At 37.9% G+C, this 13578-nt stretch overlaps 1 protein-coding gene across 2 annotated transcripts in view; it reads right to left on the bottom strand.

Moving 5' to 3' along the window:
- Positions 1–13578, bottom strand: part of SLC16A7 (solute carrier family 16 member 7) — a 90685-nt gene that overhangs the window by 31169 nt on the left and 45938 nt on the right. For both annotated transcript variants that reach the window (XR_012994742.1, XM_076331923.1), the window contains exon 2: positions 5709–5951. Coding sequence is in view for 1 of the 2 variants with exons in the window: in XM_076331923.1 (XP_076188038.1) it covers positions 5709–5922 (214 nt within the window). In the remaining variant the exon portion in view is untranslated. The remainder of the gene's footprint in view (positions 1–5708; positions 5952–13578) is intronic.

Here is a 13578-nt window from a genome sequence, read left to right as displayed (position 1 = left end):
ACAAATATTTCTATGATATGCATCAAATCATTACTAATAACCTATGGTTTGGACACTGAAAGAGTTTGGTAGGAGCACAGTGGGAATTCTTTGTCACATAATGTCTTCCTGATAATTATTCAAAATTTACATAATTGTACAATAAAAGACAAAAAAACCTTATTTCTCTCAGCGGCAGCATGTCCTTAACTTTGAGACTGGCTTCCTGAGTGTGGCTCAATAGATCCCAGTAAAAACTATGATGTTTCATGAAAGCTTGACAAAATTGGATCCCCAAAAGGCACTGAATAGTTAACAATTAGATCTTATCTGTTCAGCCAAACATAACAAGTTGCAGAGTAAAAAACCAGCTTGCTCCTGTAGATAGGACAACAAACCTGTTTGAAAAAAATGTATAAACCCATCTGTAACATACCTGCTTTTTTTCATCTTTCTTCCCATGACCATTTTAAAGACTGTTTTCTAAACGTTAGGGAAGGCCTTTGTTTAAAACAGCCATTGCTACTGCAGAACACTGGCCTGCAAGGTACAGTTGTACTCAAAGCCTTCCAAGAAACCTAAGAAGTGGCTGTATCACCCTTCAGAGGTTTTATCAGGCTTCCCTAGCATTCAGATCTTCTTTTTTAAAATTGAACTACTGTAAATTTATAATATTTTTGTTACTCTTGATACCTCTTTTTTGTACTTATCTCCATTTGCTAGTAAGATTCAAAATGCTCTGTTCTTGTGTCACCTCATTATGACTTCTTTTCTTTTATCTGCGAGTCTCAAATTAACTTGACATAGATGTTTTACATATATTTTAGGCTAAATGTGAAGTATTCCCTCATGCCCATGAGGCATTTGGAAAGTTGATAAGTTCTGCTTTCAAGGACACTCTAAATGAGGTTATTAAAATTCAACGCTTTGCATATTCTGATGGAGAAAAACACTTGCCCTGACAACAAAGGACATAGGTCAATTTAAGAAAGCTTCTCAATCTTCTTATCCATGGCCACTGAATTCCTTGTGCCAGTATTTGTAAAACCAAAATAAGAAAATGTTACAAGGGCGGAAGAAAAGTGTAGGAACCCAGGTCCTGTCCAAAAGTAAAAAACCATAACCATCTGTTGTTTGTGTTACATGGATTTCGCAACTGTCACTGTGCACGCCATTTCATCTTCACAGCAATATCACCAAAACACCCACTGAGATAAAATCACAAATATTTTGAACATACCGTATGATATGTTATTTTCCAAATTAATAGTTGACAAGTCAAAATGAGAACTTGTCTATAGGTTACTTTTGTGTTGTCACCTGAAAAATCCTTTAAGGGTTTGCTACTCTCTGAAAATACTTAATCTCAAACTTGAATAACTTAAGAAATACAGAAGACGGGAGAGGAAGCTATTAAATGCTGCACTTTTAATTATAAGCGTGTTTTGAAAAATGGTAATGGCCGCTACTTACACCTATATAGCATCTTTCTTCAAAAGGGGTCCAAAGGTGCTTTTAAAATTATTTACTTAGAAGTATCAACTAGAATTTAAATGGACCTTTCTTTTTTGAACTTCAGACCAGCAAGACTATCCCACATTTCACAGCTGGGTATGGCTTGAAGGATTTATCAGCTCTCAAGCTAATCTCTATAACCCAATGTCACACCCAAAAAGTTATTTTGGAAAAAAAACCCAAACAAAACAAAGAAACAAAAAACCCAAACTGAAATTGTCCTTGGAAAAATGACAGAAAAAGAGTTAAAGGCAAGTGAGTAAACCAACTGCTTTTTCCCTTAGGAAATCTAAAACTCAAGGTCAGCTGTGTCTGAAATCGCCAGACCTGTCACGTGGCTTTCATAGCTGCCACTAAGGCTCCTATCAAACCTACACTGAAAGCAATGAAAACTTTTTTACTGGAAACAGATCGAGCTCCGATAAGAAGCTCTCTAATCACCTTTGGCTGTTAACGCTGCACAAAGTCAGAGGTGAAGTTTTGAAAAAGAGAAGAATGAACTGAGAGAACTTGAGGTCAAATGTATTTGACCTTTTTCTTGAATTCCTTAATGCTTGTGTGTGTTAGAGCATAAATATGGCTCTATAAGTATATGAATGCATATATGGTTTATGTATATAACATGCACACGCATTTTATATACATATGTGTTCATACATATACAGAAACACAGGTTGCCCTGTCAGGATAACTCAACTAATTCCATTTTATCCCAGCTTCTGTCCTCCAGTAACAAAAGTCTAGTGGTTTCAGTCACAGTCCCTTGGGTGTAGGAGTCATCACAAAACCATCACCCTTAATTTAATACAATTGACAGTCTCTGCTCAAGAGAGGCAGAAGAAGGAGTTGCCATGGAGACTGAACTATTGCTCTTCTCCAGAGGATGCTTTTTTCAAGCACAGGCAGAACAGTAGAGGCTGTGCAACACCTGTAACCTTGATCACATCACAGGATCTTGCTTTTTGGGATGGCTTTTTAGTAAACTCTAACAAACATCCAGGAGATAAGGGGGGGGGGGGAATGGGGGGGAATGTGGGGGGGGGGGAGAGAGAGCTTAAGAAAACAAACAAACAAACAAACCCCCAAACCAATAAAAACCAGTATGAAAGTGCATATTATGCCAGATTGAGAGGGGAAAAGAGTTTCATATTGATTTGATTCGTCAGATTTGTCACCTCTGCTTAGTGCTTTCCTAACGGGGTGAATGCTGTGCTTGACCTATTTGCTGGAATTAACCAGGACTGCAGGAGACCATATGGATTGCCAGATGGTCTGCTATAATTTAATGCCATTTATTCTAAGTATGAAGTAAGTGATAAATATAATTAACATTCTTTTAGCTCCTTACTGGATGCCTTTTATTAGTTTCTTTTTTTTTTTTCCTCAGGCATTGAAAGGTAAGTTAATACCTTGTTACTGAAACACAGATGCCAGCTAATTACTGCAAGAGGCTGCAGCCTCCAAAGCAAAGAGTGTCTGCACAGACTCTAACTTATTCACTGACCCCACTGTGATGATTAATAGGTTGAATGCTAAGCTCTAATGAGGATGACAGATCTTAGATGTTTTCAGGTTACCTTAATTAGTAGTATGATGAACAGAGTGTTCATCGCAGCCGTACGTATCACACTTCATAGTAAACAATACACCTTGTACTCATGGTCTGAACGTGTATTTCACATTACAGCACATCAAATGCTAAGGAATCAAACCACCTTCAGACAGTAAAAACAATGGAGTGATTTCCTTCAGAAATGTTTTTCCTGATTGCTATTTCATATTCTGCCAGTGATTGTCTACATGGCCTATTTTTTAGGAAGTAGTTCTAGAGAAGCTATGGCTTCAAAGAGTGTTTATATCAGGCAGGGTCGTCATTCTCAGCATTTTAAAACCATGAGTCTGTAACAAGATATCCAAACAACTTTGCCTACTGTTCCTGTGCTGATAATCTTCACAGTGACCGGCGTAGGTGTTAGCAGAACGAATAGTAAACCAATTTATAATTTTTCATGTCAATGTACAGGTGAAGTTAGTATGCTGGTACTCAGAACAATAAAAGAAGTAGCAGAGAAAAGGCAGAAGAACTGAATGCTTTATATTTTACATGAAAAGTTGTGCACATTGAACCTCGCAGATAAAAATGACCACAGCTAAACATCCTGTGATTTGTGTCTGTACTGTTAATAAAACTTGGGTGAACTTTGAAATGACAGGAACGGCATAAATTAAATGTTATTCAAAGATTAAAACAAAAGAACAGCACCTGCCCTATAAAGCAAATCTGCCCTTAGAAAATTTAGCTGATTAGAAAACGTGGTGAAAAAGAGTCCAGGTCAAAAGTCACAGCACAGGCAAAGCAAAAACAAACTCCAGCTTTTCACCATCTGTGCTCTTCCCTTGTTCCAGATGGGTCCAGCACTTCTTCAGGGGCCTCTACAGTTACACATGCACACTCCACAGTGCAAGTGCAGATGCATCCTTAAGAAGCAACTACATTAGAGAGGACCTGAATGTGATGGGACATACCTGCTCTTTTATTCCACTCTTGATTGCATTAGTTCAAGTTACTTCTTCACCTGGTGAACTTTGGTGAATCACTTGGTTATTATTGCTGGTCCCATAAAATCCTTTATGATTCTCTACTAGTATATGAATAATTTATGATTCTCTACGAGTATATGAATAAAAATGGGATCAAAATATCTGAACAGCAAGCTTTTGTTGATACTGACACCACTTGTCAACACGTCTTTATAAGGTCTCTGTCTCTGCCAGCATTTGAAAAAAGGATCTATTTTTCCATCCCATTAACTGAAAAATATTTACCTGAGGTGCTTCAGCTAATGCTATGCTGGCTGCAGGTTCATTTTTGTAGCCATAGGGGAAAAACAAGTAGCCTGAATTCCTCTCTGTAGGCACCTACCTCTCTTCCCTGACTCCTAAAGGAGCTAGGGTCAGTCAGGTGTCAAAAACTTAGGTAGGTTGAAATCAGAGATAAAAAATTACCATGCTAAAAACAAGACTTCATGCTTCCTTCAATAGGTTGTTTACTGGACCTGATAATACCAAACTTTACTATTACACAGATACCACTTCTGAAAAATACTGGAGTGATGCTCTTCAGTGATTAAAGATATTGAATCTCAATGTGCTATTGGCACAATGTTTTCAGTTTCTACGTACATACATTTGTATATATACACATATACATAGAGACACACATATATATAAATGTATGCATTTAATTGCTCGATCATTGCAAACAGTCTGAGATGTTCCAAGTGGTTACCTCATAACATCCAAAGAAAGGGAAATGCCAGATCTATTGCCTGAAATAACCTCTTATTCGGACCTCTGGACTGCTTGAAAAAGTGCTTTGCCTAAGTAGCAGCTAGCTCCCACCAATACTTAAAAAAAAAATTCTGAAAGAATGAAGAAATCAAACAGAATTTAACAGTTAGTCTTTTAGGTTGATAGACACAAAACCTGCCAAAGCAGATTTGACACTTAGTACTTAAACATGGCTTTATACTTTAAAATCCTTTTTCATCTGTCTTGTTCTTTACTTGCTTGCTCACAAGAAAAAAGGTATCAGAGAATTTATGTTCACTGTTCATTTCAGTCCCAAGAATAAGATCGTCAGTATCTCAGCTGTCATACAGATGGTATGTATGAAACATGGCTCTTGGCCTAAATGGAAAGTAGGATTTTATTTTAGGACAAGATATAAACCCCCTATCTACAGAGGAATACCTGTGCCTGACTAATGAACCCTCTTGCCATAATAATTTTCTGTGTTTAAGCTCCATCATCTGATCTACTGAGAGATTTCACCGAGGCAGTGGAAACCGAGCAAATGTACCCCCGTCCCAGAAGATGTTACTTGGGCTTTGCTTTGTTGGAAAATGTGACTTTCAGAAACTGAATTTAGGTCAAAATCGCAAAATAGAATTAGGTAGAGGAACAAACAAAAGGCCCTAAGGGGAAAACAAAAAGGAAGAGAATATAAAATGTTTTAAAAGAGAAAGTAAACTGTTTTAATGATGATATGGCTACCAGTACTCTCTGATAAAGTATGATACAAAAAGCAGCATGTATTTTGGTAAATTCTTTAGGTAATAATGATAAAATCAGGTAGTAATTAACTTTAAATGCTTTAAGATCATAGAAAAAAAAACAAACTACGATATTTGCAAATTTCACAAATGTCTTACCTCCTGCATACATGACAGCCAACATTATCGATGATATCCAAGCTATCTCACTATATGATGTGTGGAAGATTTCTTGTATTTCTTTGAAGAATACTGTGATGGCTTTGGGGAATGCATAGGAAAAGCCAATGGAGATAAAAGCCCCAAAGACCACAACCCATCCCCAACCTCCATCTGGAGGTGGGTACTGTGGCGCTGCTGTTGCCGGTGGCATTTTTGACCTCTGTCTCTTCTCCAACTAGGCTGGAAAAGAAGAGAAGAAACAAGATTTCAAACATTTTTCCTTTTTTCTTTATCAAACTGCAGTATTCAATCATCATCTGCGGGGATTATAAAGAATCCTCAGAGCAGAGACCAATATCCAGCTTTCATGGGACCATGGAACACGAGTACCTGTTTTTAGAAGCAAAATCTGTTCTGCAAAAAAACTTGTGGCAAGAATATTTGCAATATCCTATTCAGTATGTGGCAACTGTTACAAATCACTGATCTCAGTCACTGAAGTAGTATTTGCAATTAGTCACTTACTGGAAAGTGACGTGTCTGTGTGGGTTAATTTACGTAGCTCTACTATCTACAGTGTGGATTTAGCACAGGAATGAAACAGAAAAAAAAACCTGGAAATTGGACTTATAGGAAACAATGGAAAAAAGTTACAGTAAATTATCACTAAATGCCATTGTGTTAGCAACATTTATCGGTACCTCAGTAAAATCATCAGCAACGACAGCAAGGCATATTTTCATGACACAGTTTTTTATCATATGCTGTCATTATCCAATTTTTGACCATTGTTGATATCTCTTGCTTATCTCATGAGAACATCTAAAAAGTGGGTTCTAAGCAGAGATTTAAAAATCCCTGTGTATCCATAAAATAAATACAACATATTACAATTCCATATTGTACTCTTACTTTTAAAATTTTCACCTTCACATTAGTTGATGTTGCTATTACTTGCAGGAACAAGGTGGAGCTTGATGGTACTATTTTTGCTCTGTTTCCACATGTCAGAAGACATCAGGAAGTCTTTCACTAAAAACCTCACAAACTTTCCACAGCTGTTCTCTAATTTAGAATTTACCACAATAGATGCCACCAGAGTGGTATCTTATAGAGGTTCTGAGAGATGCAACCAACACACTCAGGCACCTCAAGAAATCACAGGTAGTCCACATAAAACTCCTAAGGCCTGAAATAAATTTCATACTGTTATTATCACCCTGATATCTAAGCCCCCAAGCTTTCTACATTCTGCATAACCTTTTTAGAAAACATGTAGTAGCGAGAATCCATTTTGTAGTTCTGAGATTTTTCCACTATCAAATCCTTTTATTATTAAACACAGAGCTGGAGTCCACTGTGTTTTCTTCTGTGTAATCCAGCCTACACAGACAGCATGAACTGAAAATTCCTCCTTCCTGTTTCTTTCTTGGGCATTTAGGAAACTTATTACTCTTGATTGGTCTCCTGCCATACCAGTATCGAAAGCTGTAGATGATAACAGTGTGTAGGCTGCTGTTATGCTTATGATTACCAGCAAGTCTCTGTGTGAAAGAAATCTGTGCCACTTATGGCATATTCCAATTTCGCACAGCAAACTGCATTAGCAGTGGGAGTAATATGATTACCTTAATGAAAACTAAAAACCGAACTGTGTCAGCTTATATTAATCTCTCAGGATAGTGCCTGGAGTACTTTTGGGGTAAGCGCCATGTAGCACTGCATGCAATATATGCCACAAAACCAGCAAAGTGTTGCTTTTAAGACTATCTATCACTAGGCTAGCCCTGTGATAGAAACGCACTGTACTTCTGTTCTCCACTTTACCGAAGCTGATTGTAGACATCACCCTGATATTGGCAGACCTCTGGGGGGAAGCTAAATCAACCACTAAAACATCTGGCTTCTATGCAAAGGTTGCAAAAGCCCAGGTAGTTTGGCTTCTGCATCATATCATACAGATTTGCTGCTGGCAGCAATAGGTATCTATTGCTCTGTACACAGAGCATACAAATCTTTTTATACACATGTCCAGAAAGAACCTCTGACATGTACTTTGTTTCTGCTTATCCTAGTCTCAGCTTAATATTAGTCCACTGACATACATCAGTGAGGAAAACCTGGGCTTGCCACTAGAAGAAGTTGGACAAGTAGAGACGATTCTGCTTGCTGAGACTTAACTTTGGCAAAGCAGTTAAATACCAGTTTGTTTTTGCTGAATCAGGACCCATTAGAAGGAAGAGTATCTCAGAAAGCCCATTGTAACTTGTAACACACATAGTGATGATCAGTTGCCTCCAAAAGCACAAAACCGCAAATTGCCATGAAAAGCAGAACTCTATTCCTGTGAATTGAGTGACAGTAAACAACAGGGTCTGCTATCTGTCCTAGAAAGCTGTTGTTCCGCTCATCTGAGAAAACTTTTGGTTATTTCCTAAAAAAAGGTTAACTATTGTTTTCTTACACTTCAAAGGTTTGAGCATATTTGTTTTCATATTTCATATTCACATGACAACACTTCTATCTCTATTATAAATTTTAGTAATGCCACACAACATCAAGGGATTGCTCTCCATAAAAATGGAAAGGGATTATCAATTTATTGAGGAAGCACTCTTTTCCTAAAATAATACACAACTCCTTTGAAAAATCACTGCCACCACATTAGTCAGAAGAATGCTGAAGGTTCCTGAACGTCACTAAGGCACCGGCGCTTTCGAAAGATCCTGTTATATCCACCCCTTTAGGGCTGCAGAACAGGCCCTGACAGTTCAGTGCTTTCCTCCCTTCAAAAGCTTCACAGTAAACTAAGGGGGCATAAAGGAGACGAGCAAAGGGGCATTGGCTGCTCCTATGCCTCAGCCTAGAGGCAAACTGCTGCAAAGCCCACTGCGTGGCCAGCTTGTAGCGCTGCTGCAGTAAAAGGCTGTTTGCTAACCTCCGCTAGACATTACACTGTCACAAAGAAGAGCCTGGATCATTGTATCTCACACCTCCCCTTTATCCCACAGAGTAGAGTTAATAATAGCTTCCCTGATGTTCCTTTATGATCGTGACAGCCAATTTTAGCTCCAGTTAGTAAAAGGTGAAAAGGAAAAAAATAATAAATACATGTTTGCACCAAAAGGAAAAAAGTATCCATTGTGTCAGAAACATTAAATCCGTCATCTCAAACATCCCATACCTGCTCAGGAACTAAAGCAACTTTCTCCTGTAAAATCTGCACTTAATATCCCTGAAACTGAACTCCTCCTAAAGCAGTCTAGCACATTAATATACCTAGCTCTAATCTAAGCCTAACTAGTAAGATTTGGGTAGTATAAGTACTATACGGACAAGTGCAAAATCTATTAGCAACCAAAACAAAACAGCATTTTAGATGTGCGGATATAAATGTTGACAAGGGAAGAGGCAGAAGGGGGACTAATGATGCCGTGACAAGCAAAATGCCTTTTCAGAGCTCTCAGAGCTTATTATGGGCTGTGAAGAATAAAAAGAAATATGGTAGAAAGCATAAAAACAGGCATGTGTGATGATGTCCATGTGAAGGACACGGTACCAGGCACAAAAAAAAAAAAAAAGAAAAAAAGAAAAAAAAGCAGCACTTGAGTAAATAAAGGTCACCAGTGTTTTTAGTCAGTCATATGAATTCTATCATGTGCTTAAAGCTAGCAAGCAAGCACTGCTCATACCTGTGCTTTTATAGGCAAGCAGTGGGTGAGGAACGCTGCCTGCCCTCCGCCCAGGGAAGCAGCAGGGGAATAGTGACTGAAGCACGTCCTGAGTGAAGCCATCAATCTCCCTTCTCTCTGTCAGACACAGAGAGGTTGCTCAGCCTTTCCATACGCCAAGTCAGACTGTGCACAAGGATTTTTTCCTAAGCTCCTTCTAGTTCCCCTGTATAAATCCCATTTATGTAAGCAGTGAACAAGAACATAGCTTACTGTAATAAGAGCTGCATGTGTCTACTAACAAATAAGAGAAACAGGGCAAGAGGACACTTTTAAAACATCTGATATGCAATTTTTTTTACTGTATAGGTCTCAGCACATTTGAACTTAATTGGGCAAATGAGAACTAATGAAAGAGAAAGAGAGAAAGGGAGGGAAGGAGGGAGGAAAGAAGGGAAAGAAAGGAAGGAAAAAAAGGGGAAAAAAAGAAAGAGAAAGCAGCAAGAAAGCAACAAGGTCAAACTAAGAGCAAATGCTACAGACAAATAATGTATCTTGATATCATGCACCGTAGACTTCAGTCAGTCATGATCAACCTGTTCAGACTGCTCTTGTACCAGTGCTTCATTAATATTCTGCAGTTGCCAGCTGTCAGAATCAGCTATCAATACAACAGCTTGTCAAAGACTCTTCTGAGAAAGGGTTATGTTGTTCTCTTGTTTACAGAGACTCTGATTTTACTGGGAGTTTTAGTTTTGTTTTTCTGCAACATTAGAGTAACTGTTTGCTTTTCTGCTTGCATTTTGTCTGCCTTGTCCTCAGTGTGCCCCATCACCACTTGACTCAGCAGCCGTTTGTCCCAGAGTAAAAGAGCTGGGATGTGAAAAATCTGTCCCCGGTTGCTGTAGGATAGCAGGAGTATTTGGCACGTGTGTACTGCATTCCAGTTCCACACAGTAAGCCAAGGACTGCAAAAAGCTTTGCAAACTGGAGCAAATTCAGTCTTGTAATATCCCTGTGGGGTGACTGAGAAGTATCATCCACTTTCAGACATGGGGAACAAATATAACAGGCTAAATAACCTGACTAAGTCTTGTCCCAAATCAGTGGCAGAGCTGGGATGTGGACTAATGTCCAAGTAAGCTGTGAGTTATGACCGAGATTTTTAAGTACACGTGTGTTTTAGAAGCTCATTAAGTAGCAAATGCAGATTAATTGTACTGCTTAATACTTGAGCCAGGAGTGCAGGTGGGATACAATGTTTGCTTTATAGGTTTGAATAGTCTGCTGCTCTAACTTACCCCTCACGAATGTTAATTACATTGCTGTATTTGAAATAAATGACTTTGTGGTAGCATTAGTAAAATAATGAGCTATACAGGAATTATACTCTTATAAAAACCCCTTGCTTATAAGCTGCAAAAATTTCAATTTTCTTCTTTTTATTAACAGCTCTTTAATGAGTTCCAAGCAAGATGGCAGGATAGCGGGTATCATCTCATCAAATGGTATTGCCTCACCAACTTTACAAGCTATTGTCATTATCTTGTGAGCAATATTCAGTATTTGATGAAAAAAATATCTTGTTAGTTTTGTAGAGATGGTTTTGCTCTGATTTGGTATTTTGTTGTGGAGAAAGGGAGGATGCGGAAAGGCTCTGACTGAAGGGATCAAAAGAGCTTGTTCTCTGCTTTTAGCTCTAACTACTCAGTTCTGGAGGCAAAGTAGCACCTGATCAGCTCTGGTACCCAGCCTTAAAGAACTGGCTAATCATCCTGAAAGAGGAAAATAGTCTACATTTTGTCTGAATGTCTGTATTCAGAGACTGAGGGGTATGTGATAAATGAAACCCAGGTAGATGAAAGATACACTCAGAATCTGACTTGACTGTATTTTATCCACTAGGGTCTAACCTGCGGGACAAATAGATCCTGTGTGAGACCAAAACCGCTAAAATATGCCCAGGCTATCTAGCAGTTTAGAAAGCTGCTGGTCTTTGTAAAGTTTCTCCAACAGGCTTGAATCAAAGGGCCATGTCTGTGAATGCTTTCCAGACTTTTTTGTGACAATAAAATATATTATATATATAGTATATTATATTAAGTTGTATTTATGGGGCTTATGTTAGATTTACTATTTTTGCTAAACGTCTAAGCAAATCTTAAAAAAAAAAAAAAAATCACCAGTCTTACTTAGTTTTAAAGCCTATTTAACTTCAGTCTTTAATAGCACAATATCCAACAATATTAAATTATATTACTACAGGTATTTTAGGTATAAAGCTATATCTTACTGAGAAAAGGCAAACTTTTTTTTCTTGAAGAGGAGACAAAGGAACTAGTTCTAAATATTCACACCTATGAAACAAACACGGAGTTATTCAACCCATCCATAATTTACAGTTAAGAATCAATATTGTAGCATACTTGTCAGCCCACCGAAGCAGTAACAAGACAAGTATGTGCTTGAAGACAGCGTGGGAAACGAATAGCCCCTTGCACATCCAAAGCAGGCATATTAATATCATTCTTGCAAATGCCTAGGAGGTTAGCAGAGGCAGGCTCTGTGGAGGGGAGCAGAAGGGAGGGAAAGACACAAGTTGTAAGATAAAAATAAATTAACAATCCCAATAACTTTGTTTCTTCTTAGGGTCTGGCATTGTAATGGGCTGATTCTTAGTAACAGCATCAGCTGAGCAGATAATTGGATGTAAAAGCAAAAACTGTTTGCTGAGTTAAACAAGGATGATTACAGATGTGAGTTCCTGATGGCTGTGGGAATAATGAAAGGTCTAATTCACTTTTACCAAGAAGACTGGAATAAAGGCACATGTCATGTAATTCCTTCTTCCTGTTTGAGGACTCAAAATAGGATTATTGAGACAGAAGTGAGCCCTGTAAGATATTGCTCTGTAAAAAGCAAAAGTGTGTAAATTACACTGTGAGAGTGTAATTAAAATCCCATTCGCACCAAGACTCTATTTCATCACGGTTTAAACAGAGGCTGAGGCCAAAAGCTATTACTAAGTCAGTCACTAAAGTCAGGCTTTTACAGAACTGGAACCCCCATCTGAAAAAGTTGTATCGAAACTATAGTGGAATTGTTATATCATTGAGATCTGATTTTGAGCACTGCTGAGTCAATAGTGCGATGACTAACATAATTTGTCAAAACTAGTATTAATGCAGCATTCACTGGAGTTTTGTTGGGGGGGTTGTTGGGGTTTTTTTGGTTTTTTAACCTCATGTGTTGTGCTGCCACAGTCTCCTGGGAAACCATAATCTGCATTCACAATCACAGTCATGGGCTGGGCTTCCATTCATCATGTCTTCTGTTATTACCTTTTTTCACTGACTTTAAGGGAAACCTAAATGACTGGCTTACTCTGCATGACTAAATGACTAGATGACTAAAGTTAAGTGAAATGAATTCCAACCAAGGTGATTGCAATTCTGGTTTAATTACTTCAAAAAAGCAGTCAATAGAGTATCTAGCCTGAAGAGGTTGGCACTCCACCCAAATTGAAGTGCACTGAAATGAAATTTTGATGGCTAAATTGAAAATGCCAGTGATCCAGTCTGAAGAATTAATCAGTTTTAACAATATGTTGATTGATGTTGATGAAAAATTCTGCATACCTGGAAAAAAATAAACCACCAAACTAATCGACCTTTCAAAAAAACCTAACCCAAAACTTTGTTTGTGCCATTAAAGAACTAGTTTTAATAAGCTCAGCTAAACCAGTCCTTTAAAACTCGAAGTGTTGGCTCCCCGCACTGCAAGAATATTGATCCACTTATTAATTCATTTTTAACAACTCGTACCATCCTTTAAATTCTAGTACTACTCCCTCATATTTAACCATGGTAGTTACCAGCTTTACAACCTGTTGTATAAGCTTATTATTTTAACTCTGCATAGACCAATTTTGAGCGATTTTTGGTAATATAAGCCTTTTCAGCACATCAGCACACTCATCTTCTTTAAAATTCACATTGAGTGAATGTTATAAAAAAGAAGAATATCCAGAATAACAGAAGTCATGTAAATCTGGAGCTGTATGTTTGATACATATTCTTAAGAGTTCTGATGTTTGGAAGATGGGGAGTTATATTTTCACTTATTTTTAATAATTTATAAATAGAAGAACTAAGGTTTCAAGTCAGTGTTAATGGAGTTGTCTGCACAGCTGCTGC

This window comes from Aptenodytes patagonicus, chromosome 1 (assembly GCF_965638725.1).
Source record: "Aptenodytes patagonicus chromosome 1, bAptPat1.pri.cur, whole genome shotgun sequence".
Classification (NCBI taxonomy): domain Eukaryota; kingdom Metazoa; phylum Chordata; class Aves; order Sphenisciformes; family Spheniscidae; genus Aptenodytes; species Aptenodytes patagonicus.
This window is presented reverse-complemented; position numbering and strand designations above follow the sequence as displayed.